Genomic DNA, 23,116 nt, shown 5'->3' on the forward strand with positions numbered 1-23,116 from the left:
CAGCAGGACCCTGGCCTCGAGGATGGGGGTGCAGGGGGAGCTCGGGGGCCTGGCCGTTGGCTGATGAACCATGGGCTGTATGGTTAATGTTGATCCCATGAGTGCCTAGGTGCTCAGCGCTCCCAGGTGGCAAGCCCCTCTCATGTAAGTGTCACACCTGAAGGCAGTGATGAGGTCGTTCCATGGTCAGGAGCAGTTAAGCAGCCAAGCCAGGACTGGAACTCACGTCCTCTGCCCCCGAAGGCTTTGTTCTCGCTGTGACGCTGAAGTGCTTCTGACTAAAGGGGAGACACGCTGCACACAGGTGAGGATTTTAAGGGTGCCTTGTGGAAATGGCAGAATCTGTGTCCTCTGCGCTTCTGAAGGCAGAACTGGGACCCAAGTTGGTTTGTTTTTAAAACACTGAAAATTAGAGCCTTCCACCAGTGATTGATGGGTGCTGAGCTCCCTGTCACCTGAAATATTCAAACAGAGGCTGGAGGTGCCAGAGAAGAAATTCCTAAAAAAAGGGGGATGGTCTCTGGGTGGGAACCACCTCAGAGGCACTGGGATAAAGTTGGGGAACAAGAGACTTGGTGGCAAATGCTCCCGGGCACTTTCTAGCTGAGCGACCTCTCAGGCTTCGGTTTCGTCTGCGAAGCAGAACGGGCCGCGCCCCGCCAGCCCGGAGAGTGATGCTGAGGGTTAAATCAGAACGTGTGCAGCAGACGGGTTTCTCGACCGAGCGCTGAGCTGCAATCTAGGTGACGACCTTGCCGTTTTGTGCAGCCGGGGCCTCTCCGAATGTCCACACGCCGCCGAGCTCCTACTGTGTGGCAGCCACTGTCCAGTTTCATCCTCGCGCACCCTGAAAGGTGGCATCTCCCTCTGGAGCTGGGGAGCTGACCGGGTCCGATCCCCAACCCTGGCGTGGGGGGTGGGTGAGAGGTGGTCCCTGCCCACTGCCGCTTGTACTCACAGACCTCTGCGGTGGCACAGAAGGCCACCTGAGACCTGTGGACTCCACACGTGCCACTGGGCAGGGCACTTCCTCACACAGTTCTCTCGTGTCACCTGCGTGAATATCCTGTGAAGTCGGCCTCGTGAAATCCCTTCTGCGGAGGGGACAGAGAGGTTTAGGGAGGCGTCCCAAAGCACAGTGCCAGCGAGAGGCAGACGCGAATGTGAATCTAGTCTTCTGGTCTCAGGCGGGTCCCCTCCTCTCCTCTGCTGTAGGTGGGATGGGAAATAAGCAAGTGAAAGCAAATGCCTCCTCCGTGCCTTCCAGGCTTGCAGGGGAGGGGACATGCGCTGCTGTGACTAAGTGTCAAAAGCTGGCTGTGAATTCAGAGCGAGGGGGAAGCTCAGAGCTTTACCCAGTGGGAAGGGCCCCTGAGGCAGAGACCTAAGAGGTGGCCTGGACTGGGGGAACACTCCCCGGCGGCTCTGCCGCTGGCTGCAGAGTGTCCTGGGGAAGGGGGGGTCACCTCATTCCTCTGGTCCCCTTTACCACCTGCGACCAGGCCCAACAGCAGCCTCTGCCAACCTGGGCTCTCCCGGGACTCAAACTTGATCAGGCAGAGGACGTGTACAAAAGCCCTAGCTGGGGTTCAATCGAGAGGTGTCCCCCCCCCGGCTGGATATGAGAGAGCCTGGCGAATGCCCTGTCTCTGCTGGGGGACCCACTGGAGGCAGGATGGGCACTGGGCGTCTGGGCTGCTGGCTCCGGCGGGACCAGGCGGGCCTGCTCCCGTCCTCGAAGCTCATTCTGGCTGGGAGGACAGACACCTCGATTCAAGGGCACCTCACCCGAGAAACCAGGCTGCACAGGCCGCGCCTCCCCAGGCTGCCCTCAGGGCCGCGGAATCTTCTGGAATGGCAGTGGTGTGCCAGTTTCTGAACTTGGTCAGGGCTTTTGTGAAGATGACCATAGGGCTTGCTGTGGACAGGGCTCGGCTCACGCTCACTAACAGGACGTGACGTGTTTAGACATGATGGCCCGTGTGGACAGACACTGCGATAGTCTCTGGGTTTCCTGCTAGGCAGCAGGAAGGCCCCGGCTTATTAGGCTTAAAGTGAAAATCAGGTGACGCTGGGGGATTTCAGACCCGGAAGTTACACCCTGGGCTGGCAGCGAGAGATAGAGGGGGCCGGGGTCCAGGGACGACACCCCGGTCACCGAGGCGCTTTCTGTGCCCCGGGAGCGTGAAGCTTTCCCTCCAGGCGACACAGGCAGGGTGGTTCGGGGACTTCTCCTAGAGCAGGGAGGAGACCCCACAGCTCAGGACACAGTGGTGTCCCGTGGCCTGGCACACCACGGCCTGTCGGCTCAGTGTGGCGCATCCAGCCTGTGGGAGGCCAGCACGTCGCCCTGCCGGGCTCTGCCGGGCAGATTTTCAGAGGCTGCGGGTCTCTTTGCTGGCTTACCCTCGCTGTCTGGGAGGGGAGGTGGTCTCCTGCGGCTGTAACTGCCGGCCCACCTGCTGGCTGACACTGTGACACCCCAGGGGCACTAGTGAGGGGGACTGCCGTGACCCCATGGCTGTGAACGACTTCAGGGACAGGCGGGCTCCCCGCACTCGGCTGTAGGGCGGGGGCCCTTTGGCCGTGTGTGTGGGGGGCCCTGAGCCGCGCGGTGTAGGCTGCATCGGTTTCGTGGATGGGTCCTGCAGGGAGAGCGAGGGACAGATCACGCGGCGGGAGCAGTGCGCACAAAGGCACACAGTCTGGGGCGCGCCGTGTCCTGGGAGTGATAAGGGGGTCATCGACGGTCCCTGTCTGTTGTTCGCGAGACCCCTCAGGCCCGGGCCAGGCAGGTGGCACCAGACCCCAGCGCCCTGGGAGGGAGGCCCTGTCTGGCACCCAGGAAGCCAGAGTCAGGAACTGGGGAGAGTCACCCAAATCCTTGGGGGGGCTAATTAAGTTTGAGATTGACATAATCTCACGACCCGTCAGTCCCGTTATCTCCCGGGGGCCTGGCCCAGGGGCCCCTCATCCTAGCTCAGGCATTCACCCACCTTCCGGGCAGTCACGGTGCAGGTGGGGCACACGCCCAGCTGGGCCCCACTGCCCTCGGGCAGTGGTCCTGTGTGCGGCTGGCTTCACCTTCCCCGGCTTTCTGCCCCCGTCTCGTCTCCAGGCTGGTGGCTCACCAGCTGTCACGCCCACTATTGGGACCCGCCTGGTTTCCCTGGGAGCTGGTCCAGGGGCTGGGAGGGAGGCTGGGGTCAGATGAGGTGTGGGGAGTGGGTCCAGCCCCTGTCAAGAGTCCCTTGACCAGCTGTGGGCCACCCTGGGGGTGGTGGGGCCATGTTTCACTCAGGCCTGGCTAACCAGTCTCTTCTCTCGCACAGATGCACAGAGCTTTGGCCTGCTGGACCCCAAACTCTGCTACCTGCTGGATGGGATCCTCTTCATCTATGGCGTTATCATCACCGCCCTGTTTTTGAGAGTGAAGGTGGGCACCGCTATGCTTGGGGGCCCCCACTCGGGGATGTTCAGAGGGGCTTGGGTCGTGGGAAGTCTCAGGCACGGGTGGTGTCTGCTTCTTGGTGTCCATGGTCAAAGCAGGGCCCAGCCCAGTGTTCCTGCTGGGTGGGCTGGGAAGGTGGGTGGCTGAGCCAGACAGAGCAGGGCAGAGCCCACTGTCGTCGCCTTAGCAGGAGCGTCGATGTGTGACGCCGAGGCGTCCCAGAGTGGCAGGAAGGGGGCTTCTGCTGCAGGCCATCAGGAGCAGGGAGTGGGGACCGAGGTCCTGCCCCAGCCCCGCAGTGCAGCTGCCCAGAAGGTTCTGTCGCCCGGCTTAGCCCGCGCCTTGCAGAGCCCGGATGTCCTGGGGCTGGGGGGACCCCAAAAAGAGGCCCCCGGCCTTGTCCGCACTTAGCACCCAGCCCACCCACTGTTCTCTGATATTGGACTTCGGCCAAAGATTTTATTTGAAAAACAGCCGTAACGATTTTGTTTTACAAAATTTGAACGATGCCACCCCAAAGGACGCCCCTGGGTGTGCCCGACACTCTGACCTCTAAGACCTGGCGGTTTCTCTGGGTGAGGCGGCCTGAACTGAAGAAACAGCGGGCTCTGTGTGCCTCGGGCAGGTCCTCTGGACACGAAGCCAGCCCCACACAGTGACACATGCGAGCATCTGCCCCACAGGTCCAGATAGGAGTTGGGACTTTGTGCAGCCACCACTGAGTCCCCCCGGAAGAAGGGCCTGGAGGACATACTTCCCGACCCGAGCCGGCCAGGCTGCCCAGGGGGACCCGCCGGGGCCAGCACGGGCTGCGTGTGTCCCCGAGGGGAAGGCAGTGACGCTCAGGAAAGGGTCCCGCAAAGGGCGACCCCTGCCCCCGCGCGCGCTCACGCTCCGCTGTCCCCTCTCTTCCAGTTCGGCCGCATCGCGGACGCCCCCGCGCACCTGCAGGGCCAGGGCGCGAACCAGCTCTATAACGTAAGTTGGCCTTGGCCGCGGAGGCGCGGGACGCAGGGCGCGCCGGCCCCGCGTTCGGGATTCGCACGTCCGGGCCGCGCCTCCTGGCCTCAGGGTTCTACCTCCTAAATGGGGAACAGTAATTGCATCCGCCCCGTGGGGGCGCTGTGAGGCCCACACGCTCTGGGGACACGCCCTGGGGAGCGCCTGTCGGGAGCCCCGCCTTCACCTTCGGGGCGGACCCTTCGCTGGGCGGGGCCGCCCCCGCGCAGTGGACTCCGGAGAAATCGAGGACCTGCCCCACCGCGACGCACGTCCTCTGAGGCGCTGGCATCCGAGGACCAGCTCCGCGCCCCGCAGTGCCTGCTCCTGAGAGCGCCACCCAGGGGGGCCGCCCCGCCCGCCCAGCCGGCCCTCCGGGTCGCTCCGGCCCTGACGCTCCCGTCTGTTTCAGGAGCTCAACCTGGGGCGCAGAGAGGAGTACGACGTTTTGGATAAGAGACGCGGCCGAGACCCCGAGATGGGAGGGAAGCAGGTGAGCTGCTCTCCTGTGTCTGCGTGGGGGCGCAGGGCTCAGAGCCAGCATGTGCGCTGCAGCCCCCCACCCCACTGCCTCACAAGGGCCTCCGGAGGGAGAGGCGGCCCCTGGCCCTCACCTCCAGGCTCCCCCGCCTCCCTTCAAACTGTCCCATGGCCACCCAGAGATGCACTTACAGTGGCATCGACCTGGTGAAGCAGTCCACGCGGGGACCCCACGAGCACGGTCGGCCTGGGGCAGCTCTGTCCTGGCCGTAGGCTCTGCGCCCTGTGGTGCGGGCAGCCGGGCAGGCCAGAGCAGGGTCCTCTTGAAAGCAGAGGCCTGGCTGCCCAGGTTCAGGGCGGTCCTGCCCGACACCGCCAGTGGCCCTTGATATTTATGGCCGCGCCTGCCCATCTGGCCCCGTGCAGGGCGTGCTGTTGCCAGAGTGGGGAGCAGGAGAGACCACTGCACACCCCAAGTTCTCCAACCTTAGCCTTTCTCTCTCCCCCCGACTAGGAGGGCCAGCAGGACTTCTGAGCCGTGGCTGGGCTGGCCCTGCTCCAGATGGGGGTACTCGGTACCTTTCATCTTCAGCCCCAAATCCCACTTGAGAGCTTGTGACACGTAGGACAGTATATCGGCAACGGGACAGACGGGCCATGAGCAGACAGCCCGAGGCCCGCCCTGGGCGAGGCTGGGCTCAGGAGGCCTGTGGGAGGCGCAGCCTGTGTGCAGTGCACATGGCGAGGAAATGCCGAGTGCCCCGCGAGGGGCCGGGCTGGCGGGGGAGCCCACAGAGGGTGTGGGGAGGGGGCACTGGATCCGGCCTCCCACCTCTGACCCCGCTGTCTCCCCTGCAGAGGAGGAAGGCCCCTCACGAAGGCGTGTACAACGTGAGTAGAGGGACCATCTCCCTTGGGGAGCTGGGGGAGGGGCGGGACGAAGGCCGGCTGCGGCCCCGCGGCCTCTCCCGGGGCCCGGTCCTGCCTCTCTGCGTGCCGCCTGGAGCAAGGCTCCAAGGCTGGCCTCACCCTCGCCTGGCTGCTGCTGCAGGTCCCGGGGCAGCCTGGGCCGCCCCGGGCCAGGGTGGTGCCGTCAGGCGGGGCGAGCCCCTCCAAGGGACGAGGGCGAGCCCCTCCTGTCGCTAGAAGCTGGTCTCCTGAGTGCTGCCCCAGTGGGAAGGCCCCCTCACCACCCCGGTGTGGGTCTGACGGGAAGGGGACGCTTGTGGGGTGACCGCCTGGAAAGAGGGCGCCCCCCACCCGCAGCTGGCACACACCTGCTTAAAGCCGTGACTGGCGCGGCGGGCCCCTGAGCGGCCAGCATTCCTGTCCTCTGGCTGGGCCGCCAGCCTCACCTTTGCTCTGCCCTGTGCTTCTCGGCTCGGCCAAGGGCAGGCAGCGCAGACGAGATCGGGACATTCGGGGTGGCACGGCCGTAGGCTGGCAGCTCAGATCGGGGCTGGGGGGTGGGGGGCTGGGGTGGAGCCAGTTGTTGGCAGAGTGTTTGTGTGAATAGTGCCCGGAGCCCTAACTGTGGGAGCCCCCACCCCAACTCGGGGCGTGGGAGGCTCCCTTGCGAAGGGGAGCCCACCGTGCCGGTCTCAGCTGGTAAACTCCTGTCCCATGTCCCCTTCCTGCCCAGGCGCTGCAGAAAGACAAGATGGCGGAGGCCTACAGCGAGATTGGCATGAAAGGCGAGGTGTGTGCCACTCTCACCCCAAGGGCGGGGGCAGGGGCGGGGGCGGGGCGCGGAGGCGCCAGGGCAGCTTCCCAGGGTCTCCCATCTGCCCCTCGTCCCCCGTGCGGAGGTGCGTGGTGGCCGGTGCAGGCGAGGTTAATCCAGCTCCTGCCCCTTGGCCCGCACGGGAGATCCCAGGGGATGGCTGATGCTCTTTCAGGACAGAAAACCTAGTCTCGTGAGCTTTGCAAAGGCAGGTCGGATCGGTCACCACGAATGACAGTAATTACTGAGTGTCTAACAGGGGTTCAGTGCTGGGGACCACAGGGCCCCGCATTCCCAGTGCCTCCAGAAGTCCTGAAAGGTGACAACACAGCACGGCCCCTTCTGAGCAGGGCTCCGCACAGGACGCCTTGGCCAGTTAGATGGCCTCGTTTAATTTCCATGGTAATGCGATGAGACACGTGTGCCTTGCCAGGCATAGGAGGTTCAATGTCACACCCAAGGTCACGTGGATAGTAAATAGGGGGCCAGAGCTCGTGACCACTGTGGAGCTGCCATGACCAGCAGCTTCGATGACCAGCCAGATTAAGGGCTGTGGGACGCCCGTGTGTTCCAGCAGCGGGCGTGGGGGCTGTTCCCGTGAGAGCAGAGCAAACCGGGCCCTTTCGGAGCCAGGCCTCACCTTGCTCTGCAGGGGCTACTGTCCGACTGGTGGCCTCAGGGCCCTTCTCTCCCAGGGCCGGGAGTGCTGGCTGGGAGACAGGCACCTTGCCCTGTGGGCGCCTCTGCGGACCGACTTAGCCTTTTCTCGTCTCTCCCCAGAACCAGCGCCGGAGAGGGAAGGGGCACGATGGCCTTTACCAGGTGAGCGCAGTGGCCTCAGGGTGGCACTGTCGAGACGGGCAACGTCAGGTGCCCATGTCCGGCTTGCTGGCAGCACCAGCTCTTGCCAGCAGCTGGGCAGGTCGGGCCTGGGGTACCTGTTCAGGCCCCCGGTGGCTCCTCGTGCAGTCAGTCCTGCAGCAGGCCTGGGGACCCCCGGCACTGGGCACAGCAGCCGCCCAGGGCTGTGCCGTGTGGCCCTGAGGGCAGATGCAGGCCAAGGACGCCACGCTGCCACGTGTGGCCTCTCCCTCCACTGCCCAGGCCCCTAGCACAAGCCTCGCTCTGCCTCGCATCCTCAGACCTAGTAAGACGGCAGGATGGGCGGGAAGACTGAAAGGAAAAAAATCAAGAACAACAACTTTGGAAAGGTCACTGTGGTCAGGGACGTGGCCGATGCAGGGCAGTGCGTCACGCACACCGAGCCCGGCTCACCTGCTGGGGATGTCCCGCTGCTCTCTGGCCACCCTGGGCTCTGCCCAGGTCGCCTGCTCCACTCACTCCAGTGTGGCAGGCTGCGCGTCTTGCCTGGGCTCAGTGACGTCACGAGGGCCACAGAATGTGGCCGCTGCTCATCTGTCTCTGGGACCCGGGAGGGAGGCGCAGCAACGAGATGGGGTCCAGCCCACCTGCTCCCTGACGGAGAAGAGAACCATGGTGCTGTGGCCTGGGCAACGCCGCCCCTCCCCGCACCGCGTCTGGCGGACAGGAGGCTGGCTCGGCCAAAGCACGGCGGCACCTGGCACTCGGGAAGCTGGGAAGCAGGGGACAGTTGCGCTGGGAGGGAGTGCCAAGGCCACGCCCAACTGACAGAACCATCAGCCCCTGGCACGAAGGCCACGTCTCCTGGGCGGGTGGGCACAGGCTGTGCCGCAGACACCTGCCGGCTTGTGCCCTACGGGGCTCCTGACCTGCTGTCTTTACTCATTTGCTTTCCCCAGGGGCTCAGCACAGCCACCAAGGACACCTATGATGCCCTCCACATGCAGACGCTGCCCCCTCGCTAGCAGCTCAGGGATCCCTCACTCACTGGCCAGCCCTGCAGGTGTCCAGATGGTTAGGGACCCAGGAAAAGCATTTACGGCCCAGCTCGCTCATGTTTCTCCACCACCAAAGTGGATGCTTCAAGCCGTGACATTTGGTCCCGCCCAGTCCCAGACTGTCAAACACAGGGTGTCGTCCCCGGGCTACGGCCGGTCCTGGAGGAGCCCACTGCGAGCGCGACACGTTCCGTCTTCTCGGTGGCTGGGGACCGTGGCTCTTACCTGGAGGCGGGCACACCCCGCACAGCCCAGTCGTCAGTCCTGTGCTCTGCGACATCCCCAGGGGAACCCCAAATGTTAGCGGTCTGCGCTGTTCTGTCGGTGTTTGAGTGGCTTCGCTCCTGCTGTAAATTTGGCGTCTGCTGTCGACTTTCCCCTCGTTTCTCGGTAGCTTGTCATTGGGCCAAGGGGCTGTGCCTCCCGGGGCAGGTCGGGCGTGGGGGGGATGGGACAAGCCCCAGCGGGTCCGGGTCCGCAGTGGCCAGAGCGCGTGGGAGCCTGGGAAGGCCGTGCCAGAGCCCTGGGCACGCGCCCTCCCCGTGATGGGGTTGGTGTGCAGGTGCCCTGGGGACTGACAGATGAGCAGGCTGCCCCGCCCTCCGGGGAAGCGAGCTGTGAACAAGCAGTGTCACCGCAGCATGGACTGAGCGGGGTGGCAAGGCCACGTTCACCTCACAGTGACGGCAGGACAGACCCAACACAGTGAGGGCGTCGAGGGAGACGCCCCGGCCGGCCGCTGGGAGCCCGCAGCGCAGCAAAGGGCTCGTGGCCCGGGTGGACACCTGTCCGCCCTGCTGGGGTTCGCTTTCTGCCACTCTGCTACAGCCTTCCCTGCACAATAAACGCCTTGGCGAGAACGCTGCCTTCCCCGAGCTGTCTGTCGGCCGTCGGGCCTGGGATGGCGATCTGGCCCGCAGGAGCCGGCCTGTGGCCTCGGAGGCCGCGCAACCACCCCTTCTCAGAACGGGGTGGCCCAGGCTGCCAGGGAAGTGTCTGGGCCAGTGGCTGTGCCAGGCAGGATGGGTCAGGCCTCGTGGGCATCGAAGGGGAGGGCCGAGGGGCCACGGGGCACGCGGGGGTCGGCAGGGGGTGTCTGGGAGGCAGGAGCAACACGAACCCCAGGCCGCAGGGTTTGGGGAGTGTGGACGACGGGGCTTGAGCTGGGGTTCCCTCCCCAAGGCGGCCCTGCCCCAGTGTCCCCTCCACCGTGGGGGCCGTGACTGGCCATCACTCATCAAGCCGCCAGAGGCTGGGGGAGGCTCTGGGAGCAAGACCCTCGCTTGGTCAGAAAAGTCCGAGACCATCGCTGTTTAAAGCCCCGCGTGTCTGGGATTCTCGCAGGAAGGAGATGCGCCTCCGCCACGCGCACACGGCACAGCTTGTGGCACCGTACGGGGGGGGGAACCATTCCGTCTGTGACTTGGTCTCCTAGGAGACTCCACCCCATCCAACAAACACCCGCCCAGCACCCACCCATCCCGTGCCCAGCACTGGCAAGCTGGCGGGGGCGGGGGGCGGGGGCAGAGTATCAGGTTTCAGCAGCCAGGGACCTAAAAATCCTGTCCCTGGGACTCAGTCACACCATCCCAGAGAGCACCCTCCCCCCCAAATGCCCAGGCACACAAGGACGCGCAGTGGACGCGGACGAGGGAGGGACGAGCGGCTGCGACGCGGGGGGCAGAGCCCAGTGGGCACGGAGGGCCGTGGCGGGGTCCTGGGAAGGAGCGGCCTCGCGGGCCCGGTGTGGCTGAGCACCGCCGCCTGTGTGACCGACTGGCCGCGAGGCGAGGAATGGGCAACCCGCTCCCGCCGCCGCCCTCTGGCTTCCTCGCCGGCCCCTGGCAGCGAGCTGGCGGGGGCGGGGGGGGCGAGGGGGGCGCGGGGGGCTCCATGCACGACAGGCACACGGGGACAGCGGGCTGGGCCAGGACCAGGACCAGAGCAAGTGCCACAGCCCCGGGGGGCGGGCCCTCGTCTCCGGGAGTAGGGGCAGCAAAGAGTGTTCGCAGGTAAGTCAGCTTGGTCGGTGCCACTGGCAGGGGTCAGAACACGACCACCTTTTACAAAAGGACGGCGGGGTGACAGGACCTACCTCCCAGGCACTTCGCCCTCGTTCCGCAGGACACGGCTGACGGGCTCTGCCTTCCAGCCTCCCACGCCTGCTAGCGAGCGTGCCGCGGTCACTGCCGAGCGGAGGACTCCTGTCAAAACCTGCAACTGTTTAGGGAAATCACGTCAGCAACCTAAAGGCACGCCGGACACGCGAGCAGGGGCGGGCCGGGCACTGTCTGCGCCGTGGGGGCGGGGCAGATCCCCCCTCCCCCGCGGGGGCCCTTACAGGACAGCAGCCCAGAGGAGAGGACAGATAGCTCCGGCCACGTGCGGTCGGCCCCTGTGCTTAGCAGCCCGCCACGGCCCTTGGAAGGGCCTGAGCTCTCTCCCTGGGAGAGGCTCGGGGCTGTGATGGCCCGAGGGGCTGAGCTGTGCGCCCTGGACAGAGGCCCAGGGGCCAGTGCAGGGTTAGCCTCCTTCCAAGGGGTGCAGGAACGCACGTGCCGGCCGCAGCAGCAAACGCGAGGGCCCAGCGGTTCACGCGACAGACCTGGAGAAGCCGAGTTCTAGGCCGGTCCCACAGCCGAGCTCACGGCGAGGTGGGAGGGACGTGTCCTCTCGCTGGATCCATCGAGGGCCCCCCCGTCTGAAGGGGTCCACAGCTGACTGGCTCCAAGGGCTCGTGAGGAAGGCGTGGTGGCCGCAGTGTCCCGTGGGGCACGGGACAATGGGGGGGAGGGGAGGGGGGAAATCTTGCGCTTAGTGACCCGGGGACTGCCGAGGCTGGACGCGGTTTGGAAGGCTCACGTGAGCAGTCTGCACGGATGCGGGTGAAGCACCCACGGCGCCAACACAACACCTTCACAGAAACCCCAACAATGTGAAAACACTTGGAAAATGGTTTAATGATGTTTACAACAGAAATGAACTGTACAGTTACAGTTAAGTTTAATATATATAAAAAATTACAGCAGACAAATGCATCTACACCAAATCTACCATTTCGTTCTGATTCACTGTCACCTACACAGTCTCTCCCAAGCCTACGGCCCCTGCAGGCAGCCCCGGGAGGGGGGACCGGAGAAAGGGCACTTGGAAAGGACAGCACCACATATTCGCCCCACCTCCTCAGGCCGCAGAGGGCATCAGCTGATCCCCACACGCAAAGCTGTTTGTGTTTTCCAGGGGCCCAGATGACAAGGTCCCCCACTCCAAGGTATCAGCTGATTCTTATCAAATATTCCTACCGGAGGGGAAATGGCTAACCAGGTGCTCCGGGGCAGTGAGGCTACACAATAGCCACCCAGATTGCAAAGTCACCCGAGGGGAAATGTACGAGGACCCCAACAAACTACTGAGGGACTGTCACTGCCTCATGAAAGCTGCTGGACGATTTTGGAAAGAATCGTTTACACCACATGTCAAGTTTCCACAAAAGAGAACTCAAACTCACATTTTAAAGTTAAGCACATAAAACAAAGTTCTGGGGGGGCCAAGGGGCCAGTTCCCCCTTGTGTCCCTCCCGCGACAACAGTGGAAAAATACCCCTGAATCAATATTAAAAAAAAGAAAAGAAAAAGGTAAGAGAATTAAGATAGTTAAAGACAGAAAAGAAAAACATCTTTAGAAAAACCACGATCGCCGTCTCTTGAAAACACAAAAATCCCGGCGGGGAACAGTCACCAGCGAGTGAGCACTGCAGACCCAACCTGCGGGGTCCGCCAGCGACCAGCACGGACACACAGAGCGTTTCCGCTTCCTTTTTATCATGAGCGCCTAGGCAGTGAAAACTGTTATGTTAATACATACAGAGAGACACCCCAACATACAAAAATACTATTATTTCAAACTACGAAGAATAGGACAGCTCAGTTATTTCCATGCTATGACTTTAAGAGCATTACACTGAAACAAACGAGAAGTTAAACGACATTTCTTTCAATATCCCAGAAAAATACCAAAATATACATCTAAGCTTTGGAGTTGCTGAGGTCAGACTAGCGCAAGTGCTGGGCGATCGCGCCTCACACGCGGGTGCGAGGCTCTGCGGGGAAGAATCATCTTTGGTATCTGCGTCAGGCTAATATTATTAACATCTGGGTTTTGCTTTGGGATAGAGCTCGTATGACCCTAGAACCAAATACCCCCCTCCCCCAATCAACTGAGATTAAAAAAGATCCACGTAAAAAAGTCCCTTCACTGGCAACCCCCCACCCCCCAAGTTAAAAAGCCACAGGCATCTACCTAGCACAGAGAGGCTGTGAATGCATAGTTGCAGGTTGCTGCTGCAGACAGGACAGACCACAGGACGAGGGACGAAAGCCTGATCCTCGCTCTGCGCGTTCTCACAAGCGCGACGGCCGCTGCCGAGCGGTTCCGGCAAGGGGGAAAGGGACAGGCTCGCAGGGCCCGGCGCGCGCTCAGCGTCACCGCCAGAGGTCACAGCGCCCAGCAGAGCGGCCAGTCCTGCGCCCCCGTCTTCAGCTTTCCCCACTCCGTGGCGACCCCGGGCCGGCGGCACGCCCCCCGCCCTGCGCTCAGCCCTTGCGGTGACCGTGGTGGCGGCTGTGGCTGCGGGATCGTGGTGATGGGGTTTTGCTACGGTTCTGAAAACGTGAAATGCCGACTGGTTCTGCGCACGGGGCAGGAGCCGACGCCCAGGGCGGGGAGCAGGGCAGGCCGCGTCCCCTCCTGCGGAGCCCGCAGGTGGCCCCACTCCCAGCGCGAGGACGCCACGGACTGGATGGACGCTGAAGACTTCCCTTTTCTTTGGTTTTTTTGTTTGTTTTGAGTTTATACAATCATTAAGAAATCTTTGGTTTTGGCTGGAAATTTAAAAAACAGAACAAAACAAAACAAAAAAACCACGCCCTGGCATATAGCAGCAGCACGGGGACCTGGCGGAGCTTCTCGGACCCTGGAGGGGACTGAGGGTCGGCAGCTACATTCAAAGGTGAAAGGGCGGGGGTGCAGCTTCTGGAGAGCCCACTGGAAACGAGATTGTCAAATAATAATAACATTAATAATAATAAAAACTTAAATATTTGGATTTTTTTTGGTCACGCCAAAGGAAAAAAGGTGAAGTGTGTGGGGGGCTGTCAGTGTGAAGGTGCCTCTTTGGTGTCGTCCCCTCCCCCCGGCCCCGAAACAGGACCCGGAGGAGGCCTCGCAGGGAAGGGTGGCCCCCACCCAGCGGCCAGCGGTCAGGGCGTGGGTGGGGTGGCGGGGCGGGGACAGCTGGACGGCCCCTGAAGGCCGGCGGGGAAGGACATGTCGGGCCTGTGAAGACCTCTTGCCGTGAAAAGAAACAGAAGATTGCAGTTTGCCCTCAGTTTGCAGTAGCTTTCAAGCAGCGACATCGGAGGCTGTAGGAGGTCCCGCCCTAGGCTACAGGTCCCCTGGTGCTATAGGCCAGAGTTCAACAGGACTGAGGAGGGGAGGCAGGCTTGGCGACTCTGGGGGGCTTGGAGGAAGTCAGAGCGAGGGACTCAGCAGAGCGAGAATGAGGTATACGACAGCCCCTGGCCGCTGGTGTAAGGGCCACACACCTACTGGCCTCCTGGCTGCCAGCACAGAGGCCGGGGTCACAACTGTGGCTAGCGTGGGGGTGTCTCCCGACCGTGGGGCCGCCCTGCCCCGGCCGGCGAGCAGCCCCAACCTGAGCAGAGGTAAGAAGCTGGAAGTCTGTCTGTCTGTCCCCTTCGCCTGGCCTCAGGGACATGCATTTCTGTCTAGACGCCAACAAGGGCGCGAAGTTTCTGCCCGCCCCATCTCTCTCCCAGCCGTCTGCGGGTTCACACACCTGGCTGGCGCCGGCCCCGCGGCCCTGCCTCGCAGAACTGAGTGCCTTCTGCAGGCCCGTGCGGGGCCCAGGATGGCGCCCCCGCTGCCAAAACACGCGCCCCAACTCACAGAACTGGCACCCTAGCTTCTGAAAGTGCACTGCATGCCCCGCCACGCGGTGCAGACCGCGACCCTGAGGGCTGGCGGGGAGGGGGGCCAGAGCCTGCGACACTGAGGACTGGGGAGGGGCAGAGCCTGCGACACTCTGAGGGCTGGGTGGTGGCCCAGACTCGAGCCTCTACTCGGCTCTGTCCTTTTCATCCGAAGGAGCCCCCGACCGTAAAGGAGGATCTGGTGGTCTCACTTCATCAGTGCCATGGGGCTGTCTGTGCTGTCAGAACTCAGGAGTCCAGAAAGCCTCCGGCGGCCTCTGTGGGGCTGTGGCCAACTCAGCACGCTGATGAGCCAGCACCAAAGAGGACGAGCGTGACTCTGTGGCTGGCCTCGACGCTTTTCACAGGCAGGCAGTCTTGGGCTCTGAACTATGTGAGTGTCCTGGGTTTGAACTGGCAGGTGGCCCTGGGCGGCGGAGTCCTGTGTGGGGTGGGCAGATTCAGGGACAGAATCACGCGGGCCCCTCTGTCCCCAGCCCAGGGAGTGGCCTTTCCGCGCTCACAGTGCCGTCCCTCACACGCACCTTGTCTCCCACGACTTCTGTCTCAAGTGCTTCTATCTGCAACGCCCCATCACCCGCCTACAGACCCGCCTAGCGCTCTGAGAAGCCAAAGCCACTGTCACGTCCTGCCAGAACAAGGGTGTCAGTAAAGCTTTCGTGACGTCCCGCAGCCTGGCCCTTTTTGGATGGCCTATTAAGAGAGCAATGTATTTCTCTCCCCTCCCCCCCTGTGCTGCATCGACAGTACAATGAACTACTCAGCTCCCTGGAGCCCAGATGTAAGAACATTCTGGAACGATACGGCTCCATGGCAGAGGCAAGGAGGGTCTCTTGGTTTTCCATGTATCCCTGCTCTTGAAAATGCTTCTCCTCCACAAGCGACAGAACAGACACAGCCCACCTAACTGCCGTCGGGACGCGCACAGGCCGTACGGGTTCTATCTATGGGCGTCAGGCAGGGAAGGAAGAAAGGAATCCGGCCCCGTCTTTGGCCCCCCCCCCAATTTCCCCGCAGTCCCGAGAACTGCACCGCTGCGCTGAGGAGCTCCACCCGCCTTCCCAGAGCCGGCGGAGGGGAACGACAGGCACGTCCTCTCCGAAGCCGGGGCGACCAGGAGGACCGCCTTCGGAAAGTGGGGGGACAAGGCAGAGGACGGGGACGAAGGTAAAGCTTCTCCAGAATCCAGCTTTTTGCTCCTCTGCCCTCCGCCTGTTTGGAAAACGTCAGGACGAGCAGTGACAGAGCCGCGTCTTTGGCGTCCGCACCAAACCCGCGCAAGTTCTGCGGGACGGAGCCCGTCTGCCGAGGGCCCGCGCTGTGGGCTGAAGGGCTCTTCCTTCCTTCTGACCCAGCGTCACTTCTCACTACTGTCCCTCCCTCCTCTCTGTCGCCAACCAACCAACCTCCAGAGGTCAGGCCTCACAGGGGTGAGGCAAGCAGGCTGGTTTTCGACTTCTTGGTTTGGTTTTCCTTCTGTTTGCATTTTTGGTCTACACAGAATTAGCCTTGGTACGAGAAAAGGAAGTCAGGTTGAAAAAGTCACGCTATCGGCACAACACTCAGCGACGTGACAGAGGACACAGTCTAACTTTCCTAGATGGAGACGCATCCGTCACCTCTCTCTCCTCCCCTCTCCAGACTAAACGGCACGCGTCTGTTCCCGCCCCTCCTTCTCAACCGTGCGCCCCGGCACTCGGACGCCCACCCTTCGCCTAAGCTCTTGCTGCAGACGGACGTGAGAAGCGTGAGGAGAGGCTGGCAGGGTCTGGGGACACAGGCAGCCGCGGCAGGGGACGTGACTGCCACAGGGGACCCTGAACCTACTGGACAACCCATGTGTCACCCACATGCTATCACACGCGGCACTGCAGGTCAGACCACAGAGAGGCCGACAAACCCCAAACCCAATCACAGGGATAACCGAGTTTCCTTTGGCAAGACAGAGATAAGGAAAGACAAACATCCACGAGCAAGGACTTCCTTCTAACATAACCACCTTCTCCTCTCCCCCACCCCAGCCCTCCCTAACCCCATCAACTGTGACCTAGAAGCAGGATCCCAAATACGTACAGCATCAATCATGTTTATCAGTCATAATAAACATCAGTTCAACTAAATGCTACAGCTAGAATTATTTCCACTATTTATAAAGTTTTTTCTTTATTTGGTTTTTAGATCACAACCAGTTCTGCAACAATGCTAAGCTATGCTGAGGTATTTTATGAAGGGGCCAGAAGCTAGCTGTTACCCACCAGCACGGTCCTCACGGATGAAGGTATCACCGTTCAGAGACGAGAAAGAGAGGAAAGGCCAACCAGGTTACAGACGCGACGTCAGAGCCGCTCAAGTTCACTGCCGTTAGCGGAGGCCAGGAGCGGCAGCGCCAGGACAGAGGACGGCGAGAAGGAAGCAAGAACCCGCGGACCACACGGACACCTGGTGTGACCGGGCCCCTGCGACGCCGTTCCCGCCCTCCCGACGGACTCCGCGCACTGCTCGCTGGGCGTCTCGGGGTGCCCCTCTTCCTCCCCTGGATTAAGAGCGAGGCCGCCTGGGGTTCGGACCCGCCTTTCCTGACGAGGCGACCGACTCGTCCCACCCCAGCCCTGACCGCGCCTGTGCCGCCCACGGCGACCTGTGCCTGGCTGACCGCAGTGACGCTCCTTCAAGAGATGGCAAAGGACAGTTTTCCTCCTCGAAAGCAAAGATAAGTGCTAAGAAAGGTTTGCCGCTTTATGAAGGGTCGTCTTCAAAATGTTCTAAGACTGAAAATGACCTCACCGTGGCCGGGGCTCACGTCACAGGAACAGAGCCACACGCGGAATGCTTCACACACACACAGAAATGAACGCGCAATGGTTAGGACCAAATGAATCCACCCATTCTTTCCCATGCAAATAATTTTAAATTTCAGGTCTTTGGTCTTTTAAAATTTTCAGCTCTAATAAACATGGTTTGAAGACTACAACTTTAAATTCGTCGATCTTAGATGCTGATTTAATGAGCGTTTGACCGAACTCTCACAGTCAGTTGCTGAGGCTCTGCTGTGGCGGGGGGGCTCTCGAAAGCTGCACTCTGACCTCTGGGGGGCTCTCAGGGGCCAGGAGCAGCCTGCCAGAGGGCGGGCCACCCAGGTGCCACACGCCGCTCATCTCTCATCCCCCACGGGACGCTGCGGCCCGCCGACTCCCCCCGTCCACGCTCCTCCCTCCTTCCTAGCTCCAGTTTTACTCTTTTCCTGGTAAAGTTGGTGAGGGTGACATGGCCTGGGGACAACTTCGGACTACGAACTACAGAGTTGCTTCTGCAAGCCACGCGTTTGTTATACGCTGACTGCAATGTTTACAATCAGGATCTATAACTCAAACAAAACCTGCATGGACTTCCCACATTTGCAAATGTATCCAGCTTTCCCAGCAATTCAAATAGAAAAGTCAATGTGAAATATTGGGCTGAATGTAAGTATCCTGTCGAGCAAACATCTGTGCTTCTGGATAGTAAGGACAAGGCTTTCCTCACCTTCCCAAATAAATGAGGGATAATAGGACAAAATAGCATAACGAAAAGAGGTATAATTGTGCTTTTTTCCCCCAACGATGAATGAATTCTGTAGAACTGGCAAGATAATCTCACTAAAATCTTTCACTCGGTCTCATTTTCCCTTTAAGATGTTGTCAGACACGAACCGCACTCCTGTGCGGCACCAGCGGGAGCAGTCCCACACGGAGTGACAGCACGCTCCCTTTGGTTCCATTTCCCTAGGGATGGTATTGATCTTTCCCACCAAAGAAATACAAGGGAGTGTGCAGTGGAGATGAACAGTCACGTATGCCACAGAGCTGCCCCTGTAACGTCAGAGACATTTACTCTACTACAGGGCTCAACTCACTTCTCAGACTGGGAGCAGTGATAGGGTTCCTGCGAGAAGCCCGTCCTCAATCTTTTTGCTCTGTCCTTCAGATATATACAGGGCACCAGTGAAGTTCAGGACCGAACCCCACCGCCTGATAAGCAGGACACTAACAGGCACATTCACCACTCCCCAGGGAGGGCCCACTGCCGTGGGCAGATACAGCATCACTATAAATGCATTGAGAACTAGTCTTTGGTTTCACTGTTAACCGAATTCAGGGGTGCATAAACATTAAGGGGGAAAAAAAAAGACCACCACAATGGATTGTAACGAACTAGCTGGCCCTTCCTCTTAGAAGTGCAGAAACTCGACCAAACACCTCTTTTTGGTCAAATCCTCCTCCCCTTAATTCCCAGACCCCCATTTTTGGTGTCTAAAAGCCAAGTGTGAGTTTCTAGCTTAGAAGAGTCATTTGGTTCAAAAAGCATTTTTGAGATGATAAAGATGATATCGAGTAAAAGCGGGCTGAGCCGCTGAGCCAGGAGCAGTGTGACCAGCAGAACGTCCGGGGTGGTGCCGGGGATGACCTTAAGCTGACCGCCACCGACAAGCTGGGCTAGTGTCTCGCGTGGACACCTACAGGTGGACCTTTCATTTCACAGCTTGTTTCTACATAAGAGAAAAAAATTCTTTTAAGTTACCTTTGTCTAAGGATTGATTTCTTTCAAACACAGAGTTTTATGCTGGTTTAAGGTTTATCCTCATGAAGTGACTCCCCAGGCGGAACCCCCCGCATCCTATTTTGACGAGAGAACACGGACGGGGCCAGGAACAGAAGACCTCGTGGCACTTAAAGCTCGGCGTCGGGTAAATATTGAAGTCTGCTGGTAAATCTTGTTTGGGAGAGGGAGCAGCTTCTGAAGCACACAGGAGGCCAAACCCGCACGCGCACGCCCCCTTCCCGTCCCCGTCCCCGTCCCCATCCTCTCGCCCGCTGGCCACAGGCCCCTTGGGACTCCGCTTGCTTTGGTAGCAGTTTTGGGAAATGAGTGCTCCACCCCCTAATCCAGGCCTGCCGGTCTCGGCATTTCCCTCCCTGAATCCTGCCTCCAAACCTGCCACTCCCAAGGGAGGGACTCACCGCCACCCGCCACCCGCAGCTGCAGTGTGACTGATGGCAAAGGGAGAGATGTCAGGTCAAGACAAAAGGTGAAGCTTTCGCCAGAGAAACAGCGAGACGGAGAGGAGAGAAGTTAGGAACTGACACCGCCGTTCTATTTACACAGCGAACGAAATAACCTAGTTAAAGATCAAGTTAACGTCTGCCCGGAGGACAGCACAACTCACCAACATAAAAGATTAAAACAAGCAGCAACTTTTATATAAAATTAATAAAGACAATGAAAAAAGAAATTGTCAGTAGCATCTAAATCCTCAATGTGTCTGAACCACACGCTACAAACTAGTCCATTAGTACAGCAGCTTGCTAAAAATTGACTTTGGTTCAAGCTTAGTTAAAAAAAATAAAATAAAAAAACACACCACACATAAAAAAGGTGGATGGACATTTGTTAGCTTCCCTGCTTGCAGTTCACTGATTTCGGAGGGATTTTAGGGAAGGGGGAGGGAGAAGAGGACATTCAGGGTGATAATTAAATACTCTGTGAAGTAAAATGGGAAGACGGAAGGAGAAGAAAAACCGAGGGGACTAACGTGTCTCTAGTCTTCCAACGTGAGTGTCCCTGTCTCCCACGGGGACGCTCGCGAACAAAAATGCACACCGTGTCCCCACCACGGTGAGGACACGCACGCACAGGACTAGGCTCCCTGGGGAGACGGGGACAGCGGAGAGAACAACGCGTGGGCACTCCCGCAGTCCCGGCTCAAAGGGCCACAGTGCGGCCTGGGGACCAGCAGGGCCGGGAGCCAGCGCCCACACGCCCGGCAGGAGCCTTTGGCTCCCACGGGAGGGAGCGCGTGGGCACAGACACTGGCGACGGTGCTTTGGCCGACAGGGGGTCTACCTGCCACGATGCCCTCCCTTCCCCTTCGCCCGCTCTCACGCACCCTCCTTTTTCGCGGGCTCGTCTACACAGTCCAGGAAGCCCCCGGAAGCTGTTCCCGAAGCCAGCAGAGACGCCGCCGCCACCTGCACCGCCCGAGCAGGACCGTCACCACAGCCGAGGAGACGCTGCGGGGTGGGCGAGGGCCCTGCTGCGGGGGCTTCGAGGCCCTGCGGGCCCCGGCCGGGGGTCTCAGGGGGAGGGGCTAGTGAGCCGGCTGGAGAAAAGGAAGTCTGTGGCGAGAGGAAAAGGCAGGACCTCAGACCCCTCGTCACAGCCTCCGATGGCCGACCGACCGTCCCTGGAAAGCAGAAGGGACACGACTCCCGATTTCAGCCAGTTTGTTCTTTGCCAAGTGAGTCAAAGGAAGTTCGGATGAACAACTTCCAGAAAACGGAACACACAACAAACACACCGACAGCAGGAGCGTTTCTCAGGAGACAGGGGACCAGGAGAACCACCCAGGCAGGTGTCCGCAGTAGTCTTTGCTCTTCGGAACCGCCCGCCCCGCACTGAGGGGCCGCTCAGTGGCTGGGGAGGGAGAGCCACGTTCAGCAGGAATCCCTTCCTACACAAAGTGCTCCACAGGCACCGCTGCCGGGGAGGGGCGTGTGCGGCCTGGGCCGCTGCACACACGGCCTTCAGCTTCTGCGCCGAGCCTCTTGCATAAGTGGCAAAAGAAAATAATTTTCTAGCACCTCTGTAAGAGTCATCGAGGATGAGGAAACCAGCAAGAACATCCCCATGAAGGACATGGGTCCCCCCGGGCCCCAAGCCCCCCTCCCCACAGCGTGGGAGCTCACTGAAGTAGGATCCAGGAGCAAGAGATAGACACGTCCGAACTCTCTCTCTATAAAAACAATAACGACAACAACAGAGATACAGTAACACGGGCCTGCCTAAATTGTACCAGTTAAGAAAGGAACCCCCAACACAATTGATACGATTATAAACACCTTGTTACGACGTAACGGCCTGCACGACAGACCCATAAAAATGATTTTTTTTTTTAAGAAAAAAAAGGAATTTAGACAAACAGGAAATCCTCTTCCTATATCGGACTTGTAACCCACCTTAGCTCGTCGCCATGACTGCTGGAAATGATAAGTAGTCCTTTCACTCATTTTTTTGTTTTTGATTTTGTTTCTGCTTTTTTTTTTTTTAAATTTTTGGTTAGAAAGTTCTCCAGTCCATGAAGCGATCCTGAAAAGACAGTGTTTTATTACAAAATTAGGCGAACGTCGTCCGTCTCCAGCCTTCTGCGCGGCGCGGTCCTCCTCTTGGCCTCGGCCCGGCACGGCGAGGGCCGCGTCACGTCTCCGGGCTGGGCGGCCAGGGCGCGCCGCGCGGGGAGGAGGCCGGGCGGCCCCTCTCACTGGGCCTTGGAGGCGGTGGTGGTGGTGGACGCGGCCCCGCTGGCAGAGGCCACCGTGAACAGGGAGCTCTGGATGGACTCGGTGGAGGCGGAGGTGACGTGGAGGCTGGCCACGGGCCCGGAGTTCCCCGCGGAGGCGGCGGCGGCGGAGACCAAGCTGACCGGGTTGCTGGTGAGCAGAGAGAGGTTCTGAGGGTTCAGGAACAGAGGGGCAGTCACGATGTTGGGGGCTCCTCCCGCATTGGCGAACACCAGGTTCCCAGTTGCATCCAGTGACGTTATTGGAAGAGAGCCACCAGAAGCCAGAGCTACAGACAGACCCCAAACAGGCAGGAAGGGCAGCGTTAATGTGTCATCTCGAGACGCCAGAGCACAGCTGACGCGCCGAGGTCTCCTGCGACCGGCACGGAGCTGCAGCCCGTGGTCCTGCCACCACGGGAGACTCACTCACAGCTCTGAAGGGGGCTGAGAAACCTAACGAGCACGAGCAGGACAGGTGACGGAGAGAAGGAAGCGCTGTCTAAGATGTCAGTCGTATTTCTACCTGAATTCTCAACTTTTTGCATTTACGTAGAAGTATCTGTTAAATCCCATAATTTTGTTTTTAATGAAGATTGCTGATTTTAAACCATCTCCATTCAAAAGACAAACTAGTTACAGTGATTAAAGCATTAAAATGTAGTTAGCTTTGATCGAGCCAACCGACATTATTAAAACCGTGAGCATTTTTAGTATGATACACAAGAAGAAAAGCTGTCTTTCCAAAGGCTTTAGTTCTAAATTAAGTTACGTTACCAAATAAAGTATAAGGTGTGATTAATTTTTCACTTCCAGAGGCCAGGCATTCGCTCTCATGCCCTGTGTGAAGGAGAGTGACCCATCTATTGCAGATGGGGAGCAGAGACGCAGCGATGCGGATGGCTCTCTGGAAGTGACCTCAGGTTAGGATTTGCTGGAACACGTGAGCATTTTTCTATGATCCTGTCGCTTCTCCACTGAAGGGAGTGCCCAACTTTTCTTTAAAATCACTGGGCACTCTCACTTATTACATTTTCCTGTTGTCTGACAACCCCAGCAACTCCGCACCCATATAACTACCCCCGTCCCCACATGGAGATTTGAGGGTTTCTCTAATGGCTTTAGAAGGCTGCTCGATCTCTACATAACGTACAAAGAAAGCGAGAGGCGCGGGAGGACGTGCGCCTGGCGTGTTCCGGGGCGCCAGGACTGGGCACAGCCCGCTCTACGCCTGGCGCTGCCCTGCGGAAGCACTGTGCC

At 59.9% G+C, this 23,116-nt stretch overlaps 2 protein-coding genes across 6 annotated transcripts in view; one reads left to right on the top strand and one right to left on the bottom strand.

Annotated features, from left to right (window-relative positions):
* Positions 1 to 8,909, top strand: part of CD247 (CD247 molecule) — a 60,371-nt gene extending 51,462 nt beyond the window's left edge. Inside the window, exons 2-8 of the mRNA XM_039881539.1 lie at positions 3,333 to 3,436; positions 4,367 to 4,429; positions 4,863 to 4,943; positions 5,789 to 5,821; positions 6,573 to 6,629; positions 7,434 to 7,475; positions 8,435 to 8,909. Coding sequence (XP_039737473.1) covers positions 3,333 to 3,436; positions 4,367 to 4,429; positions 4,863 to 4,943; positions 5,789 to 5,821; positions 6,573 to 6,629; positions 7,434 to 7,475; positions 8,435 to 8,500 — 446 coding nt within the window. The 3' untranslated portion in view covers positions 8,501 to 8,909. The remainder of the gene's footprint in view (positions 1 to 3,332; positions 3,437 to 4,366; positions 4,430 to 4,862; positions 4,944 to 5,788; positions 5,822 to 6,572; positions 6,630 to 7,433; positions 7,476 to 8,434) is intronic.
* A 2,560-nt stretch (positions 8,910 to 11,469) lies between these two features.
* The window catches only part of POU2F1 (POU class 2 homeobox 1), a 107,472-nt gene continuing 95,825 nt past the window's right edge, over positions 11,470 to 23,116 (bottom strand). For 4 of the 5 annotated variants that reach the window (XM_039881540.1, XM_039881542.1, XM_039881541.1 and 1 more), the window contains one exon: positions 11,470 to 22,146. In XM_039881540.1, coding sequence (XP_039737474.1) covers positions 21,836 to 22,146 — 311 coding nt within the window. In that variant the 3' untranslated portion in view covers positions 11,470 to 21,835. The remainder of the gene's footprint in view (positions 22,147 to 23,116) is intronic. The other variant, XM_039881544.1, reaches the window with a different exon arrangement.

This window comes from Pteropus medius, unplaced genomic scaffold (assembly GCF_902729225.1).
Source record: "Pteropus medius unplaced genomic scaffold, Ma_sr-lr_union100, whole genome shotgun sequence".
NCBI classification, from domain to species: Eukaryota; Metazoa; Chordata; class Mammalia; order Chiroptera; family Pteropodidae; genus Pteropus; species Pteropus medius.